Source organism: Epinephelus lanceolatus, chromosome 7 (assembly GCF_041903045.1).
Source record: "Epinephelus lanceolatus isolate andai-2023 chromosome 7, ASM4190304v1, whole genome shotgun sequence".
In the NCBI taxonomy this organism is placed as follows: Eukaryota; Metazoa; Chordata; class Actinopteri; order Perciformes; family Serranidae; genus Epinephelus; species Epinephelus lanceolatus.
Genome location: NC_135740.1, coordinates 19,060,984 through 19,080,704, shown reverse-complemented (window position 1 = coordinate 19,080,704; position 19,721 = coordinate 19,060,984). Strand labels below are relative to the sequence as shown.

Sequence of the window (19,721 nt, the reverse complement as noted above, 5' to 3'; positions counted from 1 at the left end):
CAATCCGTCAAGGTCACTGCTGTTGAGAGAGGATCATGAGGCAGGACAGATTCAGCCAGCTGATTGCTGGGGGAAATGGGAATCAGCTCAGTGGCTTAGTTTTATGATTTCAGTCGGAGTAATCCCACCACAGAATGAATGTCTTTATACCAGGCAATGAAGTTCATGGAGTGTGGAGCTATCTTGAATAGGCAAGTGTCGAGCTTGAAAGAAAACCCTCAGTGCTGCTCTTCATTAGCACCATGTTTGATCCAGTGACTGCTAATGCCTTGGTCCTGCTGGGCCTTTGTTGCTCTACGACAGTAGTTCACTGCCCTCTTAGAGTTCTTCAACATTTCACTGATGTTCCTAAATATTCAAAGGGACATCCAGTAAAAGTTTATTTACGCAGTTTCATATGAGGTGCATAAATTCGTACCATGCCTGAGTGTGAACGTCCCCCTTCTGTATCCCCCCGCCACTCGGCTTTCACATTAGTTATGTTATTTCACCTGAGTACACTTGCGTCATCATCTATGTCAATTTTTATTGTTGTACTACAGTATCGAAAAGACAAACACTGGTTCCCTGGGGACCATCATCAGCAGGGACCGGCGGAACAGAAAGCTCAAGTCTTGCTCCTAGTTGGAGGAGGAGCTGCTGCTTTCAGGCGTGTAGCTCTCCAATTCCCACCAGGAGCTTTGACTGCAGGTCAAAAGCGGCAGCAAAGGCGAATCTGTTTCAGTATTCAGGCCTCAGTATTCAATATGTAATGCATCATAATCACTTTAAAACTGCTTGTGTTCGGGTGAATGAGCAGTCCACTCTCCTGTTTTGGTACAGTTGTTGCTCACACTTGATGCGTACAGTACTGGAGTACACATGAACCATACTCGAGACCACCTTTTCAAGTGGACTTTGGAGTTAAGTATACTCAGATCTGGTCTCTGTTGTGAAAGCCCCCTTACTCACCAACAGTTATTGACTGTGACTGTAGCTACGTCTTTTTTGTATATTAAAAAATTACATTCAAAACATGAACAATAACACAAACAAAAATCAAATATAGTTATATAAAGCAGTTACATTTAGCTCCACCACAATGAGTTATGACATTAAACTGCTGCTTACTTTTTAAAGCCACAGGGAATTTGGCTTAAAATAGTAAAAATGCATATTTGAAGTCAAAGTGCAGTGTCTGAATAAGCATCCACAAAAATTGGACTGAAAAAAAATATTCATGATTATTAGAAAACCTAGTACCAAAACAGCTAATTTGCTCTTGAGACCATTTTTCAACACTGTGTAGGCATGGCAGATCAAGTTCTGATTGACATCTCCTTCATATGTCAGCTACATATAACGTATAGCTTTACTTCATTTATGGTAAGCAACACTATCAATATCCATGTTTGGGACATTAGGGACATGTGATGTCTTGAGGGGAAGGGGTTGAAATGCAGGAAGAGAGACTCCAGCTTCAAGATGTAGCTGTTTGGGCAAATGTACTGAACTGGTCTTGGGAGAAAGGAGCTCTGTATTTGTAGGAGCTTTTCAGGACGGCTCCAACATGGCTCACCAAAAACGTGGTCCACTGCTGCAGTTGGAAAATAAAAGAATGACGTGATGTCTTCACCGGTGGATTAACACCCAGGAGCAGCACAAACAAGCATGATGGGGCAAAGAGCAGAGACAGGGAGAGGAAGAGAGAGCGGATTTTGGTTTTCAGTGGCTTTAATGCAGGTAATTGTAAGACTTTAGGCCTGTTCTGCCAACTTTCTTTATTTAAAGTATTAAATAAAAGTTGTTTAGTTTTTGTTTTTTTGTTTTTTTTACAAAGTAGTACTTTTATGTAAGTAAAAGATCTGAGTACTTCCTCTCCCACTGGATGTATTCCAACTAGAGGTTCAATCAACAATTATTTTCATGATTTCTCTGCCAATTATTTTTGGCATAAATTAACAAAATATCTGTCACAAGTTTGAAGAGCCCCAGGTATTGTCTCCAGTCCCAAACCCAAAGATACTCATTTTAGAATGGCATTAAACACAGATATGCAGCAAATCCTCTCATTTAAAGGCCCTCAAAGTGTATTTTCTCAATCAGCTTCTTATTGTGAGTGATGGCGCCTTACATAATCACACTCCCTGCCAGTGTTGGTAACAGTTTCGGCTCTTTTACAAGTGAGAGGTCTGTATTTGTGAGTTTTTGTCTGCTTTGAAGTGGATTGGGCTCGTCTGGGAAGAGATGAAGTCAGGTATTTCCATGCACCAATCAGAGTTGAGCAACATTTGAATCCAAATCTGATGAGGTGTTGCCTGATCTGTCAATCAAATGTGATCAAACCACACCTACACAGTCCCGATAAAGCAGATTGTTTTTTGAGTGTTAAAACCATAAATGATTACTTCAAAAATATACTTGGTAGAATTTTCCTTAAAAAACAACTTAAAGACTTGCACATAAGTAATCACTCTCAATCACCACTTATGATCCACTAGAAGTGTGTGGCAGTTTATATTTCTGAGGAGACTCTCCCCTCTGTCTGTATGTTCTTATTTTCGTCTTGTTTTGCTGTGTTCGAGATGTTCCTGGGCACAGCTTGCAGGTGAGGTCGGGACTTTATTAAAGTGTAGTGACCAGGTGCCAGACAATAAGCAGCACACATCCAAAAAGAAGCTACAAAACAAACAAAGTGCTGACCCCCTCCCTCCAAAATATACAGCAAGGCAAAACACACAAAGCTGGGCTTGGCTTTCACTTTCACTTTTGCTGGCTCCACACACACTTTCCTCAGTGTTAAATCAGGACAATGACAGCTGAGGGATGAATGAATTAATGAATTAGGCCTCAGCCACGTTGTTTGGAAATTAAAATAAAGCTTTGATCATTGAAGAAGTGGGCGTGCCATAACAGCAAGGCCCCGCTTGTGTTAGCAGCAGGGATAGCAGTGTCCGTATGGGAGAGTAAGACAAAGCCCATCATATGCTCCATGTAACGTTAGTTAAAGCAGTCCACTGTGAAACACCTTGCACAGATTCCGAAGCTGTCACAGATACCTCGCTCCTAAAGGGAATACATTCTAGCAAGATGGCCTGTAAGCACAGTATTTTGGGCAAACAAAGACACGCTGACGTACCTTGCTGTTGCTAGCTAGCTAACTAGCTCTGCGCAGCTAAAGGTTTCAGATTGATTGACGGGTGAATGTTGTTATATTGTTTTTTGAAATTGGTTGGTACTATGTGAGCACATTGTATTTTGTTTAACAGAGAGGAAACATGATTAGATTTTGATATAACAATATGAAGAAACTGATTATTTGTAATTATTTTTTAGCATTTATTGTCAAATGGGTGCATAAACTGTCCGGGGAAGTGATCTGAAAGGCATTTTTTAATTCATCTTGACTTTTAGTAGACAAGGGCTCATCATACACACACAAAAAAACTGGTTGTACCTCCTCCAGTCGTGAGCACACTCAGCTGAATGTCACTTTTATTAGCTTCATTCATCACTTGACATGATGTAGCAACACAGTAAGGACAGCATTTGCATACTGCTGCATCAGGCTCAGTTTTGTTTGCTCGCATAAGAGCAGTGCGAGTCTCCCAACAAATTTGTTTTGGGATGCTGAGGAGAATGCTACACCCGAGCTATTATCATTTTATGCTGTAACAACCACTCAGGATTTATCGCCCATGGGACTTTTCCATCAATACACTGCACTGCAGATAAATTAACCCAATGGCATTTCTTCCCATACGACAAAAATGGGAGAGCCTCTGCCAGCTCTGCTCGCTGAATCATATCCAACGAATGTGTTTCATTGAACCATCTAGGTTTATGATATTATATGCTGAGAAAAAAAATGCTGGTGACATTAAAGAGGGGCAGTATAAACAAGAACTATGATTGACTATATAAGATAATCATCTTTGTATTATGAGTAGTCGTAATGATGATTTTTCAGAGTGAATATGTGTATGCCAGTCCCTCGAGTGCCCGTGTGTCTTTGACTGTTCCATATGCTCATGTTTAATCTGATCCATCTATAAGATCGCACATACAGAATCATATCTGCCTTTATGCTCCTTCCTGGCCCTCGTCCCTCCTGGGATTTCTGTGCTGGAGTCTGCTCAGAGGCAACAACCTGCTCATCACTAGTGTAAAGAGAGGCAGGCGGGAAAAAGAAAAAAAAAAAAAAAAAAGAACGGCGTCTGGGACAGGCCCAGGGCACGCAAGCTGTTCAAAGACAGACAGGCAGTGAGCGCTCTGCCAGCCGCAAAGCTGCATTTTCATGCAGGAAGAAAAAAACACAACAATAAGAAGTGAAAAGGATTCACAGAGAGGTACATCTGGGGATTTGTTAGGACAACATTCTGCTGCCTGTAGAGGCATGAAGGGTGGCCATATTGCCTCCCCATGGAGAGTTGGAGGTCCTCCACATCCCTGTATCTGCTCTTGAATGAAGAACTGAGAGAAAAATCCATATTTGGATGTGTTTTAGAATGTGAAATCTTTGTGTATCTCAGATTCGAGAATAGGGAAAGAAATCTGACCACGGGAGATAAGAAGTCGTGGTAGAGGGAGAGAATAGGACGATAGATTGCCAACAGCTGATAGAAAAATGTCAGCAATAAAAGATGATGCTCAATCAAGTGTTGTGGATGACACGGTGAGAAAAAGGCAGCAATATCAGCGTTCTGTAAAGCACGGGGGGGGGGGGGGGGGGGCGTTTGACATTTGTCTGCTCATGTAACATATTGGCAGACACAGATGTAACTAGAGGTACCACAAAGTGAAATAAAATCTGAATAAATGTACTCTGGCACTCTTTGCCAAAGTTACAAGACAAAATTTGCCACATAAAACCCTCTCAGGCATTCATACCTCCTTGATTACTTTGAGTCTGTTTTCTGGTAACACTTCCTGGCATGTCTCTCAATTTGTTCTCAAAGATCGAGAGGCTGGGAAGTGAGCTAATGTCTCTACTGATATGAAATGTGCTCCTGATCTCAACATCAGCTTAATGTCCCCAGGGCTACAGAGAGGAGGGGCTGACAGAAATATAGCCATACCCCTCCTGCTCGATGTAAAGCCGGGGATACGTGGAGCTTTTTAAAATCCCTGGCACCAACCTTGGCTGTTGAAGGCCATTTACTAACTGCGATTATAGAATTAAATGGGATTAAAGTGTTATCATTAAACAGAATGTGACCTGCTGACTCCACAGTTGAATGAGAGGATGAGACCCGGTGTGCTGCGACTTGAATTTGCACATGTAGTCATAACCATATCAGGAGTACAGTCTTACTATAATACACTCTGTAAACCAGAAACTTTTTTTTTCCCTTTATCAATCAAGCTAAATTACCCCGATCGCTTTCAGTGAAAACGGAGTAGGACATCTCGCTGTTACCGAGCCAAGTATTGCCTCACAAACATGAGGGGCGTCCCAGCTGCAGCTTCTTCCTCCCAGGGTATCAAGTCTCACATTGTTCTGGTGTCTCAGAGCAATGATAGGCATAATCATCTGAATATGAGTCAGGGTGAAATGTTCTGCATTTGGGGGAAGGCCAACACTATATGCCCCTGCTATCTTCGGGGACATATATATCGCCACTGCCAAGAAAAGCATCTCAGCCTCAGCTACTGCCGGCTGCTAATGAGAGACTGCTCCACCAAGAGCACTTCTACCAAGAGCCTTGAAGCAGAAACAGAGACTTAAGAAGAGGAATGTCCTTTTGTATCAAAGCATATAGCTCGAATTCACCCCTCTGCCCCATCCTGTGTGAAGTGGAGCACTTTGGTATCTCTGCAGCCACTAAATTATATGGAACAGTTCATGCAGCTTGTTATTAACACTCTGATTAATAATGCAAACAGAATTTTAAATGTTACTCAGGCTTTAAGCCAGAAACATAAAATGTCTTGTCACAACAACCTTGACCCTGCAAGGGCACGATCAATGCTTTAGGCAGGCTTTTACATTTTTTAAGCTGTACCAACATTTGTTTAGTGGGTTCCACTTGACCTAAGATGGTTTGTTAAAGAGAAACCCAGCTAGCATAAACCATACTGGTCATTGTCCCACTCTGTATGATGTAGCAAGACTGCAGTCACTGACGGTGCTGACTCACAGCTGACACTAGGGGATAATAAATACTGAATACTATGGAATCCCTCAGTTATACTAAGGAACATCATATTAATGTTTTAAATACGTTAACCAGAACATCTGGAATGAGCGGTGGCTTGTCCTGTCAGATTGTATTGTTAGCTCATGAGCCAAAGGGTAGACCAAGAGTTGCAACAGGAATCATTTAGTGAAGAAAGTCCTCCAACCCCTACAACAACACAAGTTGTCTGTTTCTATCCTCTCATACAGCAAATTCGTAGTCCTAAATTGGTCAGTGGCCCTACATGTCAAACTATGACACTCTGGTACCCCTTCAGTAACAGTTTTGGGTGCTCAGTAATTCACGCTTGGTACATGCATCAAAATAAACTTCCATTTTTACAGTAAATGTACAGTTACTGCTAGGTAAATGCATTCAGTATTTTTTCAAAATAAACTTGTAACGTCTTTAGGTTTTACTTAAAATTTGGACAACAAAAGCATGCAATTACTTTTTTAAAAAATGTCATAGATTAGCTTAAAATGTTTGTTACTAACATAATGTAACATCATGTAACCTGTACCTCAGGATACATACGTCACTAGTGTATTATGCTACACGTACTAGCACACTATGTTGTTTCTAAAACAACTTGATAGACTTTTGGTTTCACACAGGACACAAACAGAGGTCCCCGAGTAAAAGTCCAGAGTGTGTTTGACCCATCCCCCTCCACTCCCACCCGCCCTGTTTTGACTTTCTTGTTCTTTATACTGCAGCAATTGCTCGGAGTATCAAAAAATGCTACCTCCTGGTGCATAGCATACCACCACCAAAGGGTACCTTAGTGTGTCAGTATCTTGATGCCGAAGGCCACTGACCAAGCTTTGATATTTGATGATTTGGGAGTTGGAGTTAAGACTGGGTTGACTAATATGACCAACAGGAGTGTTTTAGAAAATAGCATCCCGGCAGTTTTATACCTACATGGCAGAATAGGTCATAAATGACCGTTAACATGTGGTTAATGTTGTGAAATGGTCCCAGTCACACCAAAAGTACTTGGTTAGGTTTAGAAAAAATATTCGGTTTTGGATTAAAATAAGTACGTTTGTTACTAAAGCAGCATAACGGGAAGTATGCCACAAACATACTACATTGCACAATTAAAAGAACTTAGCGTTGATTTTTGGTCTCACACTGGACATGAACAGAGGTCTCCTGCGTGAAAGTCCTGTGTTTTTTAAACCATCCACCACCCACTCCAACCACCATCTTACCCAGACTTTGTCACTCTTCATACTACATCACCTGACTTCCTCCTTTGTCCCCTTCATTATTACTGCAGCCACTGTAGGTCACTACCCGTATTAACGCACACATAGGTTGTAATTAGCTGCTTGTACAAACAACCTATGTGGTTGTATTTTGGAGGACAGTCTTTTTAGATGATACATGACATCTTCAGTCAGATGTGACTAAGCAGAAGTTTGTCATTATGACCATGAGTAGACATAGTCAACGCTAATATGTCCGCTTTTGAATGTAACGATTGGAATAATGAAAAAGTAAATGATGGTATCATAATGCAGCTATTCTCATGAAACGTGAGCAATAGAGCCATAACTGGCCACCATGTTTTTCATCCATATGATTTTTACAATTTCCTACAAAAAAACCTCATCACTTTAGTAATTAGAAAATAAAATAGTTATTAAACTAACATAATGAGTAAAATCACTTCTTTGTAGCATTCTTTGTTTATTGTCCCCCATGGATGGAGCAATGACCCCCTCCTATCGCACTACTGGGCCTATGATCCCCGCTCAGACAATCATGGCTTAAACACTGATTATCTTTATCGTTATATCATTCCAATTAGTGATTATCTAACTAATGGAATATTCAATCAGCATGAAATTATCATCAACCAATTTGATAATTGATTAAATGGGTCATTTATCAAAGACAAGTGCTTTGTTCAGCTTCTCCGATGTGAAACCTGTTTTATATCATGGTAGCTTTTATATGTTTGAGGTGTTGGTTGGACAAAACAAGCTTTTTAACACATCACCTCAGGTTTAAAAAAATGTGAAGGTTTTTATTGATGTTTCAGAAAAATTATTTGGTTTTCTGCCCAAATAATCAACCAACAGACTGAAATATTAGTTATACACAGTCCAATGGTATATGGTTCCAGTTTGGGTTGGAGTCTGGTCTGAGTTTTCATATTTCAGGAAGTGGCTAAAAGTAATTGCATCGTTATTTGCTGGCCTTTTTTTATGCCTCACTGAATGGTATGATATTTACAAACTCTGGGGAACCTATCATTTTCAGTCTGCTTCTTCCTGTGTTGTGGCAAACTCCGCAGTGGAAAGGTCAGACTTGGATGAAAGCGATCTGGTGTTTATTGAGAATGTGTAGCTGTAGTTTTACATTTAGGGCTCTCAGTCTGGCGAGGCGGAGGCACGCCGACTCTGGATGAGGGTGAAGTCAAGGTCATCCTGGTTGTCTGTCCCCATCAGGCTTTAAAGAAAACTCCCTCTGCAGCAGAACAAAAGGTGGTGGAGCCAGCTACTGAATCGATGTGCAACAGGGTACACTGTATAAGAAAAAGAAGAATGGCATTATTGAAGGGGTAGCACACTAAACACATTCCTCCTCGTCAGTGTCACTGAGAAACAGAGTAATTGGTTAGTAGACTTGTGTTTGTATGTATGTGCTCTAAAGGTGATTAACAGCAACAGAAATCAATGTAAGGAGAATGGGAGGCACAAAATAGAGGGCGATGAAAGTCCAAGGTGTCTTGAAATATAAAGTCATCCAACTCATGCATTTGGTAGATGTAGAAGTTCAGTTTTATTAGTATCACAGCCATCTGCCAAAACATGTAAAATCCAATTATGTTGAGAGACGCTCTCTAGAGTTACAACCGTATGGCCAACAACTTAGAAAAAAAGATATTCTCCAAAACCGGTGGTACATTCATGTGTTAATCTTAAACATTTTAGCTTTTTGTAATATCCGTGTATAGATATGGTTAAGGTTAAGGTTCTGGAAATTAGGGTCATTAAGTTAATAAATGTTGGGAAACTGAAACACCTGATTAAGGAAAGAACGTGGCTGCAGTTGATGAAAGGTGAAAGTTAATTGCAGGTCTGTGGTGGGGTGCAAGCTTGAGTTGAGATTATAACTGATCTTGTGACAGTGGCCATGTGGAAAATCCAATCATGGAACTGCTGATGAAGATAGCTGATGAAAATGTCTGACCTTGAGTTGGAATTGTTTCATTAAAAGACAGTTTTCAAGGTCAAGAATTAACTTTGATGCTTAAACTGTAGGAACTGTAGGCAGCTTTGTAATGTATTTACTGTTGGTGTCGTAAGTATAAGTGGATTGTTTTGTTTGTTAGTTTTTTAGCTTGGTTAGCAGTTTGCCCTGCTTCCAGTCTTGATGCTAAGCTAAGATAATCAAATCCCGACATCAGCTACATGTAGGCTGGCATCTTTGTTGCTCATGTCTCATCAATCACAATCTGGCAGTCAGGCTACATTGCATATTTAGGTAAATCAATATATTTATATTTAAGTATTAAAGCTACTCTTACCTTTCTTGCATTTCACACAGCACTTAGAAAAAAATTGAACATCCACAACTCCCGCCAACCTCCAAAGTCCCATCCCCCTCCTCCTGCAACTCCACCTCCCTCCAAAGGCCTACTCCCCCCTCCTCCATTATGTCCTCATTACATCTATGATAGACATAGGCGTTGGCATGGTAACGTTAGATACACGGAAGAGGAGAGCGAGTGTAACATTACAACCAAGACAGTCAAACGCAACCCCGGAGTTTTAAAACTCAACCGTAGTCAGTGATGACTGATGAGTTGTAGAATAAGGTTACAGTGCTAACGTTAGATAGTAGCTGTAACGTTACTAGTATGTTGTCATGTGTTGTCATATATAACGTTATAGCCTATGTTACATTAGAGAGAAACTAAAAATATGGAGAGCGGTTACGTCAGTCGGAGACCTCGAAGTGGGGAAGACAGACAGGACGCTCGGCCAATTGGTCTGAGTTTTCTTAGAACCATATGAGAATGGTTCAATTATGAGTTTTTATCTCTAGTGGAATTCATTTAGAATTTAACGTGCCATCAGCTTATTAATAGCATTTTAACCTAAACAAAGAAAAGTGTAAAATTTCCAGAAAGGTAAGTTACTTTAATGAATGTCCGAGACAAATAAATAATATTTAACCTTTTTTAAACCACCATTGGAGGGCAGCCATCTTTTCCTTCCACTACTGCTGCGTTCACATGGAGTCAGAGAAACGGTAGAAAGCAGAATCATATTAATGGATGAGAGCAGCATGGTAAAATTAGGTGAGGCTGTCAGAGCAGAGACGCAAAACATGGGCGATTCCGACAATTCCTGGACATTACTAGGGAAATGCATTAAATGATAAACAGAAATTCTTTCATTCAGTATATTTTATTCCATTCTTTCTGAACAATACAACACCACTATCACAGCATATCCTCATGCATGTTTTGTTTCATCATGCTGCCATTCTGTCGGACTGTTTCCCGTGCTGTCCAGAAGGTGCTGTCCGTCTGCCCGATTCCATGTAAATGCAGCATAAGGGGAATATGAGCCTTTATACTGACTTTTCTGCTTGTGAGCAGATTAAACAAACACGACGTCACATGTTAGTTTGAGAGCTCTAGTTGCTGGTAGTTATATTTGTGAACTATGAACAGAACCAGCTGCCGCCGTTGAAGTGTTGCTCAAGTGCTCGTTGAAGTAGTTATGATGTTTAGACTCACTGTGACAAACTACAGGCTACAAACATATGATTCACCTCATTGCATCACTGGAGCGGTGAAAAAACTTTGAGGCCAGATCAGACTTTATTGGTCGTGCCTCATGCTCGTCTCGTCATGTCACCAGCTTCTATTGAAAACGGCTTGTTGCTTTCCACTGGTAGTCCAAACACTGCATTAGACAATCAGGTCTGGGCTCGACGTGAGAGATAATCTATCAGCCGTCTCATCTCACTCTTGAAAAGAAAGCAATCAAGTATATTTCCCCAAACTCTGCCTTCAGATGTCTCTACCTTAACATCCCTTTTGACTGTGCTCATTACTATACACAAATAAGATAGAATTTATTTTCTTATGTCTTATCTGAGTAAATATCGTCCCCCGTAAAAGTGTGTTATTGCTCAAATAATATTGGGTTTAATAGGAGATACAGGAGAACTGCATCTTATCAACACCATTAAAAGATAGTTATCACCATCTGCAGGATCGGAGGGATTTAGGGACGAGGCGATCAGCAGTGCATCACAACAAGTAACAGTGAAATCTGTCCGTCTCAACTGGAGTCAGGTCTTGCCGTCTGCCTAATTAAAGAGGGCTGGGGGGAGAGGTTGGCGTGATCCGGCCGGAGGTTCTGTGTATCTCTGTGTCATCAGTGTCTTGCTGTGCTTCATCCCAAGGTTGCAGCTTGTAGCTGTTGCCAGGCTGGCTGTGAGCTGTGGGCAGCAGGTGGGGGGTGAGGCCTTTCTCTGCCCAGCTCTGGGGCAGGTGTGAGGAGGCTTACGGCCTGAGTCAAGGTTAGCACACGGTGAATGACTGCAGAGCGGCGGGTTTGTCCAAGAAAATACAGCAGGGCTAAAAGTCTGCAAGTTAGATTTGTGAACAATTACAGTGTGATCCGTCTAGCTCTGATATCACCGCAGTGGAAGTGTCGCAGAGATTTCTTTTCATGGAGCTGTCTGTCATCTTCTCATTAGACGCTGATTGATGGATTCTAAAAGCCAACTCCTGCTATTTCTGCATTATAATCAGCTCATTTCCTTTTTGTTTCCATTTCACTTTCTTGGTTTGTTCCCCTCTGTCTGACATCCTGCTGTGGTGGAGGTTTAAAGCCCTAATGATGGGGAGGCTGTCATAGAAAGCTGACCCACCCGAGCAGTTTGATAGCGTGAGTGAAAGGCTTTGTGTGTTTGTGCTCCCTTGTGCGCCATTCTTTGTGAAAAAACACCACCGACTTCCCTTCCTCCTTTGTGGACAACCTTCAGATTTCCACAAAAGAGGAAGAGAAGTGGTTTATTTTATTTGGAGAGGGTGCTCTTGTTCGGTGCTACTGTGCACCCAGGTCAGTTTCAGTTCACCGTAGCCAAATTAAAAGCTGTAATTGTAGTTGAAATGGGGGAAACTGAAAATGTCCTTCAAAGACTTTTGTGCACCCTCAGATGTGAAGATACACGCTTGCTTTTTATCGCTCTCTCCTGCTCGGTGGGAATGTCGTAAATGATCCACAGTAACAAATATCCAGCGTCCCTGGCCTAACACGCACACACAGACAAACAGATGATAAACTGACGGTTTGTTTTTGTGACAGAGCCAGAGCCAGAACATGTGCAAACATGCTGATTTTGCTGTAAACTTGTGTTGCTGTGTTTGTAGAACGCAGATGAAAACCGAGACATGGTTGATGGGTTTCTGCATGGCAGCCACTCAGAAGTCCATCCACAGCAGACTGCAAACTCATAAACAAGAGACCCTCACGAGGCCGAGTTGAAAACCCTGTCTAGCATGTAATGCGCAAAAAAAGCCAGGACAATTTAGACTCTCACTATTTGATTTATCTGTGGGCCAAGTACAAAAAGGAAGAAGAAAACCTCGAATAAAAGGCAGCATATGGTTGGTTCTACAGTGATGGAATGGCTTAGAACACCACTTACTATTTTCAGACAGGCTGCGTGGGTTGAAACATGCTGTTGTGCTCCGAAGGTGTGATATTTTCAAAGCGGAGTGAGATCTACATCTTACTGTCTCACTGTAAATTCCTTTGAAATGTTTTTTTCTCCCTATTTCTACCTTCTGTCCAACAGTTGCTGAGGACTCGTATCTCTGCGCCGTGAATGACTTCAAAGTGAGCAGAATATTTAAGGGTGTTCCACATTGTTCCTGTTCCTCTCTCATTATCGGCTCCTCCTTAATGAACACTTCCTCCAACCGTTCCCTCTCCCTCTTGTTATTCCGCGCCCGACTTCGCTTTTGTTTCAACTCCAGTGGCATCCCGCGTGCTCGCAGGACGTCGCCACATTTACAGAGATTGTCGGAGCCACTTATTCAAGCCGTGGCTCTTAGCCCTCTTCTCATGGGTGGTTTACTGTATCGATGTTTTTCTCCCATAGGTTGTGACCCTGGGGAAGAACAGCCGTGGTTACCACTACATTCTGGCCAATCTTGTGAGTAATAACCAAGCCGCTCCCCTGGGAGGGACTGGGACCTGCTTTTTGCTGCATGTGGTGGGACTTAGTCTCAGCCATGAGCGCAAATGTGCATGCACAATAAGTGGATTACAGGCTTTTGTATGAAATCAGAAAAACACAGACTTGTATACAGGGTTCCTGTAGATCCTTAAAAAGCCTTAAAAGCCACTGAATGCATTAATCCAAAAATAATGCCTTAATTGGTTTCATAATGTCTTAAATCAATCATTTAAAAGTTTTTAAGATGCTAAGACATGGGAAGTAGGATAATATGAATCTTTTTAACTGACGTGGTGTCTCAAATATCAAAATAATTGCTAATATCTAGCCTATTTTTTAGATAATTTACAGAATGCCTCTTGCATAAACATCACACAGATCAAGATAGAGAAACCAAATTAAGAGTTTTTTAAAGGCAAACCAAACGGATAAAGCATTTGAAGTAGATTAACTTGACCAAAAAAGCCATGTTTTACGTTACACTTGACCAAAATTCTCCCTAACCCTAAATAATTGATGTTTTTTTCCCCTTTAGTTTTGGTTAAGTTCTTAAATTTCAGTCCGAGTGGCTTTAAAAAGTCTTAAAAGTCTTAAATCTAACTTGCCTTAAGCAGTAGGAACCCTGCATTATATATTCAGCTTCTTCTCTTGTATATATAGAGTTTGTCATGTTTATTGCTCATGCCCAATCAATCACAATCTGGCAGTCACACCACATTGCATATTCACCTAAATGAATATATTCATATTTACAAGTATAGATTAATGTCCTCAGCAATAAATAAACAGCATTTAACCTTTTTAACCATCTTTGGAGGGCAGCCATCTTTTCCCTCCTGCTCTGGGGAGGGAAATGTTCATTTAGCCTTGATATTAGCATGAGAGTTTGAAAGTAGAGGCCGGCCCCGCTCTCACTCGCCGATCCCCCTGCTGCTGTTTTCCCTGACTTTAGAAGATGTGATTATGCAGCAGTCAAACACATGTCCTTGCACGCCATGACACAATGCTGCGCTTAAAAAACAGCAATTTGACCATAAAAAGAAATAACTCCATGTCATAGCTCTAGGGTGGAGAAGGGAAATTTAAAGGCAGCTGGAGCGGCAGAGGTTTTTGAAATGCATTAGAAAATGTTTTGTTTTTGTTTTTTTTTTTAACATGAAAAAGCAATCGGAATAAAAGTAGACCAGCTGGTTCAAGTAACATATTTCGTCTTCTACATGATCTGACACAAAGTTATAAGTATCTGCTGGCAGGTTGTTTATCTCTGAGTGAATTCATGTTACACCGCAGAGTGTCAAGGAAAACATTTGCCGCGGTGTAATGGCAAACACATGTTGCTTTCTCATACAGCACAGAGTTCATTATAAAACACACCTTGCACGCTGTTGGAAAAGCGGCTAATATTTTGTGGTGCTTCACCCCAGGTTATATTACATGTGACATGAGTCTTCTCCTCATTCGTTTCTCTTCTGTCTCATCTCAGGGGTTTACTAATGTGAGCTTGGACAAAGTCTTCGCCGGTGGAGCCAACATCTCAGGGTTTCAGATAGTCAACCCTGAGAACCCGATTGTGCAGCAGTTTATGCAGCGCTGGGAGCGATTAGATGAAAGAGAATTCCCAGAAGCCCGGAACGCTCCTCTGAAGGTACTTTGCTTGCAAGGCCTTTCATTGTGCATGCAGAATACAACGATCATCCCCTCTGAAGTGCTCTCTATCGGTTCTTCTCCGCCTCTCACCCTCTGTTTGTCTTTGTCACTCTGTCTTCCTCCCACCCCTGGCTTCCTCCTCTTTGCTTTGCATCCCTCCCAGCAATCAATATATTGATAGACGGTGCAAGGCAAGGTTATATCGCAGCTTCAATTTACATCTAATTAAACAATGATCAAGAAAGAAATGGATTTTGAATGGCATTTAATTAGATTTTGTCATGGTGCAGTGGTCAACAAACAAGTGGCTCAACCCTCAGTGGTGAAAAGGTCAGGCGAAGTTGGAGGGGAAGTGCGTGGGAGATAAAATCACACATTAAGGCTCTATTTACTTCCCATCTCTGCACTAAAAGTTTTGAAAGAGGTCCTGACCGTCAGACAAGACTTGGCTTTTCTAATCAAATCTCTCTAATCAAGCTATTTTTATCGTTAGAATGGCGTCAGAGCAGGCACCCACCCCACCCACGTTGACGTGACCTGCAGGCGCTGACATGCAGAGGCTGAAAGTAACACATAGACTGCCCCAATTTTCACAGGGATTCAATTAAATGAATACAAAAACTTCAGCAAACAGATTTCTTCTGGCAAGATTTTTTATTATATAAAAGTTTTATCCAGACAAGTCGTTTCAAACGATTTACTTTTGCTCTTATGAAACATACTACGCAGTCTTTGCACAGTATAAAATCATATGAGCCTGTGAAGGCTTTACTGTAATCTTATCTCATCTCCTGCCTCTCACCATGTGTTCCTGTCTCACAGTGTGCACCGCTTTCTCTCTGATTTTGTACAGTACACTTCAGCTCTGACCCATGATGCCATCCTGGTGATAGCAGAGGCCTTCAGGTACCTGCGGCGCCAGCGTGTGGACGTCTCTCGCCGGGGCAGCGCTGGAGACTGTCTAGCCAATCCCGCTGTACCTTGGAGCCAAGGCATCGACATCGAGAGAGCTCTCAAAACGGTAGGGGGGGGCAGAGAAAGAGAGGGAGCGAGGGAGAGAGTGGCAAGCTGATAACTAAAGAAAAGGCTAGAAGAAGTGAAGCAGAGATAGGGAGTGAGAGTGTGATAAAGATGGAAAGTGACAGAGAGAAGGGAAGAGAGCACAGAGCTGTTCTCCTCCCTCTGCCCCCAGATATCTCTGCACAGAGCTCACTCAAATCCAGGCCCTCATTACCATAAAACTACATCTTTTATTAAAGCGTATCCAGTTCATCATTTGATTAACAGAGTGCGCGCACTCCAGTAGCTCCGTGGACACGAGCACCTTAATACCAGCTATATATGCAAAGTGATGGCTATTACACATTTCCCTGTGTCTGTCTGTATGTTTGTCCCTCTCTTTGTCTGTCTGTCTTTACGTCTGTCTGTCCCTCGTGGCAGGTTCAAGTGCAGGGTATGACTGGGAACATCCAGTTTGACAACTACGGCCGCAGGACCAATTACACCATAGATGTTTATGAGATGAAAACAGGTGGGCCGAGGAAGGTGAGTCGGAGCGGTGACCTCTATCAACTTTCATCCGTCAGCTGTCAGATCCAGACCTGATCAAAAACCCTTTAACAGAAACACTAACAGCTGGCACACATCAAGGTTTGCCTCATTACTTGTCAAAATCGTGGAATTTGGCCAACATGTAATTTGAAATGGTTTATTGATCACCTCTGCTGAACCCAGTGAATGCTGGCCACATGTTTAGGCATGCCAAGGCTCTGCCCTGGACTAATCAGAGGCCCTGTCTACACGTATACAGATATGTTGAAAACTGATATTTTCCTCTATGTTTTGCCTCATGTTTACATGCAAACACAGTGTTAGGTCACCAAAACAGAGATTTTTAAGAGACCTTTAAAGGTGCAGATATTTCAAAAGTCCGGTTACTGTTTATCTTGTGGACATGTTAAACAGCATGTTCGGTAAATGGGAAAAAACACTGTTGAACTACCGGTTTGCTAACATTCTGTTAGCAGTGCTTTACACTAAGGGTGCTTCCAGACCGAGAGTTGTCTTGCTTTGGTCTGAATAAGGGACTAATTTTGTTACAAAGCTGCATAATTGCCTAGAGTTGGTTTGTGTTCTCACGGCAGCATTTACATGCCACATAAAATGCCTTGTGTGAGAAAGCTGCTCTTGATTGGTCAGAACTTCCATGCGGGAAAAATCCAGGAAGTAAACAAAACATTGAAGAAGAGTACACTTGCAAGATAAATGCGACACTTTCTAATGTCACAATGGAGGGACAACTACGCAGGTTGATTTTAGCACTGGTCATCGTGGACTATATTGCTGTAAGTGTTCATTTTAGTCAAACCATACAGTTTGAAAACGAGGTGCGGCTCCAGCTAGAAAACAATGTTTTGATGCATTGGATGCACCGATAGTGCATGTTAAGGCAGTATAGGACTCCAGGACTGTAACATGCTCGTGCTTGTTTCACCGAAACAATGTGTAATGTGACTACAGTTGGTTCGGACTGAGGTCGGAACAAGTTCTCACCACAAACGAACCACACCAGACCACCTCTTCAAGAAGGTCTCAGTCTGGTTGTTTTGGTGTGCACCCGTCTGCCAGAAACGAAGGTTTTGAATCAGGCCTGGTCGAACCAGCAGATGGTGGGACACTTTGCAGAGTGGGACTGTTATCTGTTAAAAAACTTTTGTCCAGAGCATCACTCACATGTTTGAGTTAACTCCTCCATGCTTAAATTGAATGGGAATCAACAGTGATGTGATCTCCAGTAGGTGTTTGAAAAGCCTGTGCACTTTACCGCCTGACCATCGCTAACTGGGTTGCTTTCGCGTTCTAGTGTGGACCGAGATATTCGTAAATAAAGGCCGTGTGGACAGACTCATTTTTTTAAGGGGAAAAATATGTGTTCTCAAAAATCTCTGTATACATGTAGAGAGAGCGAAAAAGAGGGGAAAAAGAATCAAATAAGCCTCTACCTCCGCTTATTAAAGTACTGAGGGCTTTTGCAGTCATGTGGGAACAGCAGAGCTGACAGGACAGTGCAGAGTAATGCTAATTGCCTATCTCTACCTCTGTTAGGTAGCAGCACTGATGAGCTATCCCAAGCTTCACAAGCCACACAAATCACACACAGCCTGCAATCTGATAGCTAAAACTGTCCTATCAAAAGAATGATATAAGACCATTTCCGTGCCGTGTGATGGCGCAGATAGGATTTTTGGTCCTCTCCTGACAGTAATTACCATTCAGATAACCAATTACTATAAAGGGGATCCAAGAATTCCTCTGGCTCCTCTTCAAAATGGTAATTCCCAGTGGTACATTCACATTATAACCGCTACCATATGATGACCTCTGGTTTTATTTCATAACCTCACCCAGTTCCAAGCGACAGCTGTGAATTTCTCGTTAGCTGGATAAGTGTGGGCTCACTCTGATTATGCCGCCTGCCTCCCAGGCCTCTAATGCCCACACTTCAGTTAGCATCACAGGGCCCTTACAGCCATCCCCGCACAGCCAAACAGGGAGAGAGTGGGAGAAAGGAGGTCAGTGGGAGAGAGTGAAGAAGGGAGGGAAGATGAGACAAGCTGGGCAGCAGTTTGTCAGGACCTGGAGCCCCGGTCACCCCACTGACAGTTAGAGGATGAAGGTTCTTAGCTGGGACTGTCACCAGTGATGTATGGGCTGATATCTGTCCCAGCTGCTCAGGGTGAAATCAGGACTTTGCCTCTGGAGCAGCCCTCCACGACACAGCTCCCCCACAGTGTTGTCCCCCAAGCAGCACTTCTCAAATATCACTGTTGGACAAGAGCAGGGGGAATAAACATTTAGAGCTTTCTCCAGTCTGGCAAGTGCACTAAATACATCCACAACTGTAAGCACAGTTTGGAGCTCAAGTCTGAGAAGTCTGCTGCTTTCTAGCGCCTCCATTTGGTGTTTAAAAACTTTGCACTGCTATACACCTGTCTGGCCCCAACATTTTAAAGATCTGAGGCAAAAAAAACAAAACAAAATGCGGACCAGATGTGACGAGGAAAATCCTCGCCAGCAACAGTTAGATTATTGGCAGCAACATATGCAACACGTTTCATCGTGAGCCAGAGCAGCCATTATTTCAGATGGGCAAACAAACACTTGACATTGGTTTGACTTAAGCATCTGTACAGCAGAATACAGAGAAACTGTGATGGCAGGACTGTGCAGAAGAAACTGTGGAGGCACTGGGATATTATGCTAAATTATTAAATGCGTATGCAGTTCACAGGCCTGAATATCAATTATTTACCATAAAACCTGGGAAGCTGAAGGTGGGTGGGGGGGGGGTGTTGAAGTTGTCTGCCGTATGCTCAGGCAGTTCAGTTGCTGCACATTTGGCTCTTTCAACAGATCATAAAAACCAGTAGTATATTTTCATTACATCTTTGATCATGACACTAACTGCATGTTGGATGTAGAAATATCAACTCTAATTTTTTCCATGCTTAGACGACTTTCTGACGTTTTAGCATTCTGCTCATTTACTGCTATTCTGGATGAACTTTAGGGCAGAGGCAGCAGGCCTCTGGGAGATGCAGTGCTGTTTTAATGAGCCCTGCATCATGGCAGTAATACTCAGAAGTGTCCCTGCTATATACTGCGTATCGCCAGTGCACCAGCATGCAA

General features: G+C 42.2%; 1 protein-coding gene across 3 annotated transcripts in view; it reads left to right on the top strand.

Moving 5' to 3' along the window:
- Nucleotides 1-19,721, top strand: part of gria3b (glutamate receptor, ionotropic, AMPA 3b) — a 110,289-nt gene that overhangs the window by 61,276 nt on the left and 29,292 nt on the right. For all 3 annotated transcript variants that reach the window (XM_033633357.2, XM_033633358.2, XM_078169266.1), the window contains exons 5-8: nt 13,308-13,361; nt 14,869-15,030; nt 15,886-16,053; nt 16,473-16,577. In XM_033633357.2, the coding sequence (XP_033489248.1) occupies nt 13,308-13,361; nt 14,869-15,030; nt 15,886-16,053; nt 16,473-16,577 (489 nt within the window). The remainder of the gene's footprint in view (nt 1-13,307; nt 13,362-14,868; nt 15,031-15,885; nt 16,054-16,472; nt 16,578-19,721) is intronic.